Source organism: Nestor notabilis, unplaced genomic scaffold (genome assembly GCF_000696875.1).
Source record: "Nestor notabilis isolate BGI_N333 unplaced genomic scaffold, ASM69687v1 scaffold14945, whole genome shotgun sequence".
NCBI classification, from domain to species: Eukaryota; Metazoa; Chordata; class Aves; order Psittaciformes; family Psittacidae; genus Nestor; species Nestor notabilis.
The window spans coordinates 13,977-24,701 of NW_009928969.1; the positions used below are offsets into that span (position 1 = coordinate 13,977).

The 10,725-nt window shown below is 50.2% G+C and overlaps 1 protein-coding gene across 1 annotated transcript in view; it reads left to right on the forward strand.

The window, feature by feature from the left end:
- The window catches only part of CASC4 (cancer susceptibility candidate 4), a gene marked incomplete at its 5' end in the record, with an annotated part of 20,723 nt that extends 13,973 nt beyond the window's left edge, over positions 1-6,750 (forward strand). The window contains 2 exons of the mRNA XM_010014777.1: positions 2,628-2,795; positions 6,677-6,750. Coding sequence (XP_010013079.1) covers positions 2,628-2,795; positions 6,677-6,750 — 242 coding nt within the window. The remainder of the gene's footprint in view (positions 1-2,627; positions 2,796-6,676) is intronic.
- Positions 6,751-10,725: the final 3,975 nt, after the last annotated feature.

The window sequence follows — 10,725 nt, forward strand, 5'->3', positions numbered from 1 at the left end:
TTGTTGTAGGCAGATGAATGGAGACCTGGTCAGGAATGAACTGCTATTTGGAGAGTGCACAAAAGACTGTTCCAGGCATAGGTATCGCTGGTGGTTTTCTTTGCAAAGCTTCTGTGAGGTTCACAAAGGTGCATCCTCTGCTTGGTGCTGTTTGGTATTTTGAGTGCTGGATGACCACTGATGTAGGAGATGTGGCTTCACAACATAAAAGTCTGTGAACATAAAGTAGTCTGCAATTAACAACAGAGGAATTCCTGCCCAGAGTGAGTGATGAACAGCAAGTGAGCAGTTCGGTCAAACTGACGTGGGCAACAGTGGGTGTTAGTCACTAAGACATGTTTGAAGTGAGGTTTTTCCTCTGGGATGTGATAACAGGATGTCAAGATAATGAGATGCAGTAACTAACTCTGTTTTACCTAGGCCATCCTCTGGCTTTAAATATCAAAGATGATGGGAAGCTGGAAGGAATTCAGGGGAGAGAAAAAAACAAATAGGGTTTAGTATGAGAGGGCATAAAGCTCTAAGAAGCCGTGGGCTGAAGAGGTGGGGAACGGGCATCAATTTACTGTTGTCTTTCTGAAACAGATCCTTTGGGAAGGCTTCAGGGATTTTAATATCCCTCATGGATCTTGCTGTTGAAGTAGGGATAGGTATATTCAAAGCTGGCATGCAGCCTGGCAAGCTGTGCTTCCACCCTGTATCCTGAGGTGTACAAGACAGTTTTGTTTATCAAAGGAGCTGCTTGAAGACTCAATGCTTGCCACATGCCCACAGCTGAAGTGACAGAGCTCCATGTTTCACTGGCTGGGGTCTCCAGACGATGTGCTGTCCTCCCTGGGTACGGGGGAGTGAAGGGCCCCAGCTTTGCAGGCAGGAGCAGTGAGTGGGATGGCTCCGTTGCAGGCTGCGAGTCAGTTACCATCACTTTTTCTTTGCTTCTTCATATTTGGAGTAACTTCAATGTCATGATGCAGTGAGGGACAGGCTTTTTCTCCGTCACCCATGCAAACAGCTAATCCAGGTTTGTGGCAGATTTATTTCCCAGTTGGTCAGCAGTGGCTGTTTGGAAAGGTCCGTCAGTGGCACATCCATGCCCTTCGTGGGGAGCAGCCCAGCTCTGGCACGCAGCTTCCACTGGAGGCAGTTGCCTGGCTGGATGTTAGTTACCGAATGCTTCAGAATTGGGGAATTTCTTCCCAAAAGGCGTTTTCCTTTTAAATGTTGATAGTGAGGTACAGAGCTGGGCACATGGCTTTACTATAGTTCAGTGCACTTGGGTGTCTTCCATGGCTTGTTTTGTATTTGACATGTGTGAATTGTACAGTTCTGTCTGCTTTTTACATAGGATGCAGTGGCCAAAAATACAAACAGCAGCAAGGATTACTCAGCTGGGGATGAACAGAGAATAAGACACTGAACTTCTCATTTCTCAGCAGATTGTAGTTTCTTCTTGCTTATTCTATGAAAATAACTGGAACTCCTGTTTCTGTACACCTGAGCCACACTAGATGCGATTCCTCTGCATCTCTTTCCTATCCAGACAGCAGCGTGTTACCAGTTCTGTCCTGGCCTTTGTGTGCTGCCACATCTGAGAGTTTTCATTAAGAAATAATTTCAGTTTACATCTGTCCATTGCAGCCTCAACCCCTCTTTAATCCTGGTGCTAAACTCATGTTCCTCGGCTTTAATTCCCTCTCTAATTGCTTCCACTGCGAATTGCTTAACATCTGCCCCAGCGGAGTGAGGTCTCAGTCCATTTCCAGCCTGTAACGATCGTATCACACTTTAATCCTATTTTGTTTCACTTCCACATCATCCCTCTGGACTCAGATCCTCTGCAGGCCCACTGTGACATTCCTGAGGCGACGGGCACGCAGAGTGAACTGTGTTGACTTGAACAGATCTCCCTGTACCCCATTAACCACCAGCTCTGAACTTGACATCACACCATTAATCTTTCATTGTGTGCTTGGGCGACTCTCGCGTCGTTGCAGAGCTCCAGCTAATTCTTGTGGCTTTTTGTGCATTGTTTCAGTGTCTGGAACTATTCTTAATTCTTTTCTGAGAGACAAAAATACTGGGTTCAGAACATTTTGGAAACTCTTGAAGCCTAATAGGAAACCAGAGTGTAAAGCCAAATCAATTAGGTAGTTAAAAACAGTCACTTCAGAGGCACAAGGCAGAGCTTTGCTGGGTTTTCACCCTTGACAGTGTGGTCTGTGCTCAGCTGAGGGACCCGCACACGGGGTCTGCAGTCTGTTGCTCTGCTGCGTGTAGGACAATGCTGGTGGTCCTCAGAAATAAAGCCTGGGTACATCCCCCTGTGTCCGCTCTTCAGCGTGTTCAGAGAACTTGTGCTGGCGTTTGGGTAATGGAAGACAGAGGTTTTGTTTGGGTGCTTACTCCAGCTCTTTCCTCTGAGAGTGGAGCTTGTAATGAGCCAAATGCTGAGGGGCTCAGCATGGAGATACTCCATGACTTGCTACCCCCCTGCCCTCTCCCCTGTCCCCCTTCCTCCTCCAGCTGAAGCTACCCCAGCCCTGTCCTAACCTGCCATCTGCTTTCGTTTAGAGTCTCCCTGTTTCTTTTCTCTCTGCTTCTGACTTAATCCTTTGCCTACTTCACAGGCCGATTCTTTGATGAGAATGAGTCCCCTGTTGATCCGCAGCAGGGTTCTAAACTGGCAGATTATAATGGGGATGATGGTAACGTGGGTGAGTATGAGGCAGACAAACAGGCTGAGCTGGCTTACAATGAGGAAGAGGATGGTGATGGTGGAGAAGAAGACGTCCAAGGTGAGCTTGGGCCTTATCTCCACCCCATTGTAACAAAATCCGCACTAAGTTTACTTGTTGAATTTGTGTAAAGCCTTTCTACATTGACCTGATCACAAACTTTCCATATGGAATGAATGAGCTTTAGGCAATCCTTAAACTGGGTCCTGCTCGTGCTTGAGAGCGATGCTCTGGCTGTGGGCAGTGAGAGGATTCTAGTACATTATTTCGGTTGTGCAGCTTCTGCTGGAGAATCAAGACACTCACATTTCCCAGATGTGGTTCCCACCTCACTGGGATGCAGCCTTGGGTGCTCCTAAAGCCATTTCAAACACAGAAGGGTAGTTTCTGTGAATACTTCTTTTGTTGTATGCACCCTGGGGCCGTACACAGCGAGGTCTCAGCTGGGGATCCTCAGTGTGATCTTTGTGCCTTGTACACAGATTCAACAGGCTCTTGCTTTCCTTCCTAACCCACCTTGTGAGCGGGTGACCCGGTGCAGCCTAACACCCGCCTGTGCATGTCACCACCTCTGCATGTGCTGCTGAGCACCACCTCCATCGCTGTGTGCCGTGGACCTGCCCCCTCTCTGCCATCCTCCCCCTACTGCTGGTCACAGTCTGTGAGATGTTTGCATGTCTGGAGGGGAAAACGTTCCCATAAGCATATATAGTATTTGCATTGAGTATAAAATAGAGGGGACCCCCCTGCAACCCTGATTGACATTCTGTGGGCACCCTGATTTTGATCCTCATAAGGCAAGTTTTTTGTGGTAGTGTTTCAGACACGTATTCAGTTGCTGTCCAAGCATAATTAATGGGGAAAGCTGGTACAAAGCACCTGATTTCTGTGGGCACACATTGAACTGTGCAGTGTAAGCGGGTTTTTGGCCAGGTTGGTAGTTTGAAACTCATTAGCAAGCAAAAGGGAAGTGTGGATCAGAACCGGGGCAATTAGTGCACTTGCTGATAGAAATGAGACGTGTGCTGCTGCTCCAGCAGCTGTGGGCTGTTCTGTTACACTCTGCTCGGAGCTAGCAGTGGATTCTGGTTGTTACCCTCAAGCAGTGGTTATGATCTTGTCCCTGGCAAGGGTGGGTCTCTGTGTGTCTGTGTGTCCAAGCTCTGCCCTGCACACTGAAGCAGTTGGTGGGTTGGGTGCTTCAGGTTACTTAGCTCAGTTCCCCTCGGTGAGCAGGGGCTGATGCCCAGCCCCTCACCAGGTCCTTAACTGGACTTCACAAGACAACTCTTGGCACTTTAACCAAGGCCAGGGAACTGTTCCTGAAGCTGTCCCAACTTCTACCACCCACCTTACTCAGCCCTTGGGCCTGTCTTCACCAGGAGCATGGGAAGAAGCAAAAGGAGGCCTTAGAGCTCTGCGTTGGTGTCCTTATCAGCACGAGGACATCACTGTGGTGGTCTTCATGGGGAAACCGAGGGCTTTAGGTAGTGAGAGTTAATCAGTCCCATGTGTGTTACAGCTATTACCAGCAATGTGAACAGTGTTCCTGCACAGCATGTACAAAAGGGTGGGGAGGATACAGACATCAGTGGTGGAAAAGTGTTAAAGACCACAGAGATTGTGCTCATGTAGCTTGAGGTTTGAAAAAGCAAGAGCTCTAACTGAAAGTGGCCTTGTAAAACAGCTCACCAGAGATGTGGTACCTGTCAGCTCACTGCTGCGCTGGCCTTGAATTTGGACTTGGTGAAAACTGTGTTCTGATCCCCCTGCCCTGTATCCGTACAGAGATAATGGTTCACTACCTGGCGGTGAAGATAGAGAGACTTCTGGAAGCCTTTTAATGAAGAGTGGTCTGAGCAGTGCATGTTACTGCCTCAAACTTAACTTTCCAAGCCCTCTGTTACGCTGTTTCCTAATGAGTTGTTGACCTGACCCGAGGTTCAAGTCACACAGCACAGCAAGAGGTGCTTCCAGGGGCAGTGTCTTAGGAAAAGTCTCTCTTTTGGTCTTCACAGGGATCCGTGTGAGGGTGGGATCGTGGGGGGTGCAGGAGGGGGCTGGGCTGTGAAGGGGTGGGAAATAATTCCTGTCTGAAAATGATTAGGAAAACATCGCCTGGGTTTGCATCAGGCTGGAACAAGGCACGTGGCGGGTGCAAACAAAGCAACAACGTGGTTTCTGGGCCTTGGGCTGAAGTGATGAGAGGCAAATACACAGACCTGCAGGATGTGTCCATCCCGGCATTCCAGTGTCCATCCCTGCCCCTGCTCGCGGGGCTGTAAATGGTGTTGGCCTCTGCTGTGGTCGGTGTGGTTTGTGGTGGCCGGGCAGCGGAGGAGCCCGTACATGGGTGTGGAGGTGGCTCCTCTCTGCCCAGCAGCACATCGTGTGGGTGAGCTGGAGGAGGAGCCCCGCGGGTGCTCACCTCGCTCTTGGGCTGGCGGGTAGTTGTTGTACGAGTGTTGAAGGGCTTCAGACAGCTTTACACCTAGTGAAATCTCTGCTTTCCAGTCCTGTGAACAAGCATCTTTGCTGCCCAGAAAGGCACAGCCCAGCTCCGAAGCTCAGGAAGGGCTGGGAACTGAAACAAGGGAAGTTTTAGGGCTTGGTCACTTCCTGGGGGAAGGAGGCTGGAACCCACCCGGGACAGAGCAGAGTTACTGCAGGTGGAGGGCAGAGCATTAGAATGTATTCTAAAACATCACTTGAAAAAACACTGAATGTGCATTTTCCTGATGGATTTCTTGCGTGTGCTGCAGGAAATGGGTGTTCTCAGGATGCACAAGTTGGGAATTTCTTAACTTTACAGTTTTTCAGGAGGCTCAAAACCCAAAATCCAAGGAGCATAAGTCAAGAGGAAGGACAGAGTAGAGAGGGGGAGAGGCAGGCATTGTGGATCTGAAAGACAACGTGGAACATCTTAAAGAATCCCAGCCTGGTTTGTGTTGGAAGGGAGCTTAAAGCTCCTCCAGTTCCAACCCCTGCCACGGGCAGGGACACCTTCCACTAGAGCAGGTTGCTCCAAGCCCCTGTGTCCAGCCTGGGGGATGGGGCGTCCTCACCCTTCCCATCCAGGACAGAGCTGTAAATGCATTGTAAGGATGAGCTGAAGGACGTGGCAGCCTGGAGTGGCAGCGTGCTGCCCTGGCTCCGCGTTCCCAGCGGAGCGTGCAGCTACTCTGCAGGTCAAGAGGAGGCATCTTGCCTGATGGGTCAAGCACGCATCACGGTGCAGGCTTGTTCCAGTTGTGAAGAGCAGAATGTGTCGCTGGTTCTTCAGCAGTACTGGGAGGGAGGACAGGGATTTCGCTGATGAGCCTGGAAGGGCTGGGAGCTGCTGTTCCTGGTTGTAAAAGCCCCTCTTCAGCTTTCAGCCCCGGGTCTGCGATGGGAGGTGGTGGTGTGTGAAACACCGGCAGTAGGGCTGGCTCCAGCAGGAGGGAAAACCCAGCACCGAAAGATGCACTGGCCACCCCGGTGTGGAAGGCACCAGCTTTCCAGCCGGAGGAGTAGGTGGGAGCAGCGTCACCGTAGCCTGGAGGGGGTCCTACTGCTGCGAAGTGCCAGCCTCTGCAGCACCCGACAGCCCGAGCTCCAGAACGGGCTGACCAGCGTTAACGGAGCTTTGCGGAGCAGCCGCGGGGGGAGCTGGGCTGCAGGGGGGGAGCTGGAAATGCTCAGAGCAAGACTCTCAAGTGCCAGCAGTGAGTTTAACTCCCCTGACCACCTCCCGAGTCACTCCATCTCCGCAGCAGGGTTGCAGCAGAGCCGGGGATGCTGCCCCAGGAGCCGACAGTCACCCCAGGCCTGTGTTCTCTGTGTTCCCCAATGAGTTCATTCCCAAACCCGGGCACACATGCGGTGTGATGTATGCATTGGCTGCTTAAATGTCTGTCAGGAGCATCGCATCAGATTTGAGCTGAGTGGTTTAATTGCAGATGATGAAGAACGGGACCTCCAGAATGACCTGGTTGACTACAGCAAGTCCCGCTTCAGCGACGGTGTTCTGTGAGCTGTGAACAGGGACAGGATGAGGCTGCACCCGAGGAACCCGACGTGCTGCAGAAATGAACCCTTCCTGCTTCAGGTTCCTTACCTTAAAGGGAGCTGGTAACAAAAAGTGTCACATACTCAAAGTCAGCGAGTACCAGGAGGCAGTGTGTACATATGTGCATAGTTGTACTATTGCAGATTGTATTAAAACTACATTTTTGTTGTTACATTGAGCCAATTACTTAGACTGTTCCTTCTCTGTAATAATCTTTACACTTCAAACTGGTATTATAAATACGGGCTGACTTGTTTCTGCGATTTAGACAACTTTGTAAACTGGAGAACTTGTACAGTTTGTATCTCATGTAACAAATCCACTGTGGAAGCACTGTACAGCCAAAGGACTCCTTTTCTACAGTACCTGTCTGAGGGACAGCACTCCCACCTTCCTCGTGCGTCCGTGTTGTGTTCCGCAGGTGAGCTGTCACTTGGGAATGAGGACGGGATGTTTAAAGAGCTGCTCCCTCCTCCATGGAGCCGAGGGACGTGCAGCACGAACCACCTCAGTTCTGATCACAGCGACCAAGTCTCGTAGCTAGAGCTGGAAATCAGCAGTTACTAGAATTCCAGTGATTTGAAACAGCCTGAAATAGTTGTGTAACTAATAGCTTGGTTTAAAAGGTGATAGAAATAAAGCAGCAGAGCTTGTAGGAGACCCGCGTGGGTGTGCTAAAGAGAGCAAGTGTGTTAGGGAGAGGCGGGCAGGTCTGTGCAGCTCTGCAGGGACGCTGTGTGTGCTCTTACTGTCCAGCAGCATCCATCCTGTTGTCACACGAGTTAATTTGCAGCTTAATGCTTTGATAAGTCTCTGTCTGCCATGTTCCACGTTTTGATTTGCTGTAGCAGAAGGTTTGCAAGTTCAATACTTTTTGTGTTCTGTGTTTCAGCACTTTCTGAATCTCATGGGAATGATTCTGTTGATCTGCAGTTGTGGCAAGTAAGGTTCTGAACCCAACCTGCTTCTCCAAAAGGGCTACTGTGAACAGGGGGCCCAGGGCCTGGGCGGGTGGACGTTCTCTCTGTACTTAGGTTCTGATTTGGAGCCACAGTTGAGGTTTGCTCAGTGCCCATCAGTGAGCCTCGGACAGAAACCACACCAGTTGTACAATTCCTTAGTTGGCTGCAGGGATCTCTGACCCATCAGTTTTAAACAGAGAAGAAATGAACCTTTCAGCCTCTGGCACCACATCTCGGGGGGGGTTTGTTTGAGGCTTGAGCTCTTCATCCCACACTGCGGGGAGGCAGATGGGGAACAGCCCTTTGCATGGTGTGAAAACGAGACACTGAACCTGTTCAGCATGAGGCCCCCTCCTAAAACCCCACGAGGAGCAGGAACTTGTGCCAGGGCTCGAGGAATTGGGGTCTTCAGCAAATACTCTATTTAAGCTCTATGATTTTTCTTTTTTGTCTTAAAATGTAATTTCACCCCAAATTAGGTGTTAACTTGAATTCTTCTAATGAAAGCAACAGTTATGGGTTCTAATAAATTAAGTTGTTTAAGGTATATGAGGCTCCTGGTGTTTCTCTTTGACTTTTTACAGTTGGACTAATTTTGGGCTTTGTGGAAGTCGAGGTGCTTTTAGCTGCTTGTCTCCTAGAGCATTAAACCAGTTCATGTTATTCCTTTGAATCTGCTCAAGTGGGGGCTTTTGAAAACAACAGACACAAACCCCTTTTCTGTATCACAAGCAGAGTGGTCCCTTGGCACCTGGGGCCTGTGTTAGTACCTTTACCAGCTTGAGCAGGGTGGTAAGTGACAGGCGCAGCGTTCCTTAAGGGATTTCCCTGTAGCCTGGTTACTGCTGGACATGATGCACAGTGACAAAACTGTTGGATAACTGATGCTGGGAAACAGGTGAATTTTATCATTATAGTTTTGCTATAACTGTTACATGCACAATCAGTTTATTACATAGAACTTGTCTTCTTGCCAGAAGCTGTCTCTTATTTATATTTAGAAAAGCCCCACTTAAGTTTCTTTAGGTCAATCATAGTAAAAATGAAAAGGACACTCATCCCAGCTTCCTGGGCTGACCCCCCGCCCCTCCATCACTGCAGTAGTTGCTGCAGCAGCCTTGTGCTGCGCCCACTGGATTTGGGAATGTACTTGCAGGTCAGAATTGGTTGGGCAAGACAAGAAATTGGTGTTTTTCATAGTATTTTAAGATGGTGAAACAGCCCAACCCCAGCCCAGAAGGATATTTGGCCCCAACCACTGCACTTTGTGGGTTTCTCTGTTCTTTATTTGAGAAACTGATACAGTTTTATGGCTTATGTCATGATCAGCCAAGGAAGGGGGAATACAGAGACACGAAGCTGATAGACAAGGATCTGTCTTGGAAGAAGATTGCACCTCTGGCGTGGTCGGTGCCTCCTTGGAGAGCAGGAGCAGGGTGGCTGGTGTCGCACCCCTGGGCTCAGGGAAGGTTCACCAGGGCGCGAGTGCTACTGGTTCCCTTCCCACAAGCACTGAGCTCCTCCAGGAGCAGCGGCACCCGGGGCTGCGGCCGCTCAGCCTCCATGGTTTGGGAAGTGCTCGGCATTAGCACAGCCCCTATAGAAGCAGTTTGATCTCGGTGGGTATCCTTTTAAGGAATCCAATTTAGGTCACCAAGCATTTCACCCTTTGTTATTCAGTGATCCAATCCTTAAAGAATTCTAGTTCTAAGGGGAATTGTTCTGTCAAATTCCACTTTGGTAAAAAAAAAACAACCCTGTGTTCTTTTGGGAAGTGGCCAGATTGTGTTGAGCAACCCTCCTTGCTCGGGGTGGTTGTAGGTGGCTTCCTCATGGCTCTTCCCTCTCCCCTCTCTCACACGTGGCTCTTGCTCCTTCTCCCCCCAGCCAGCCCTGTCCCACCTTCACCTTCCCTCTTCTCCCACTGCACCTACTTCCAACAGCTCTCCAACAGTCGGGACCGTGGCTCCGGAGCATCAGGACACTTGCTCCAGCGAGGAACAGTATCCAGCCACTGCTTGAGCTGGAAGTGTCTGAAGCATCACGCTGAAGGTGTGGGACTGCAACCAGGCAGATTCGTTCTCCGGGAGCTCCTCATCCTCAGGTCAGATTTGTTCTTGTGCAATATCCCGGGAAGCAGTGAGTCCTGCTTGTTTAACCCTGTTTCTGAGTGCTGGAGTGATGCTTGAATGGGGGTAACCTCTTTGGCTGTAGGTGGGCTGTTCCTAAAGCAAGTGTCCCCAAAGGCAAAGGAGCCCCAGAAATAGGGCTTGCTTCTTTCCACATCCTGGTAAGGGCTGCAGCCATCCAGTGATCAAGCCGTGCTCAGGAGCCACTTACCATTTCCTTGCAAGTGCAGTCACTAACACAGTCCTCATCCAACACCTATTCCCCTCCTTTGAGGAGGGTGGAGGCCTGAAGAGGTGACAGAAGAGCAGGTGCTGAACACAACACAACCGATGCCGGTTTCTCTAATCAAAGGTGAGCAAACAGCACCTCACTTTTAAAAGCATTAGTTTGAAACATTAATCACTGCTCTGGAGACTTGCTTGAGGGTGCCCAGCCAAGGGCCAGGCTCTGCTCAGCACCACTGCCCATGTTCATGACTGAAAGTGATGAACCTGTCAGGGTTTTGGGTTGTGAAGGGGACGGGGAGGTCGTGCGCTGCTCCTGCGGAGCCCCTACCTGTCTCCATGGACATGGCAGCACACAAAACCTCCCCAAGTGACTTCCACACCTGCTGCCCCGAGAGCAGCAGCCGGACTCTGCCACGAAACTGGCCGCTGTGTTGGGTGGGACTGGTTCACAAGAGGAATCAAACACAGCTCCTCGTCACAACAGCCCAGAGACTTCCCAACAATAGACCTAGAGCTGAAGGGAAAGGGGGTGTCCTGGGTTCAGCTCCAGCAGTCATTTCTCTCCTTCTTAGCAGCTGGTGCAGTGCTGTGGTTTTGACTTTCAGTCTGGGAACAACGCT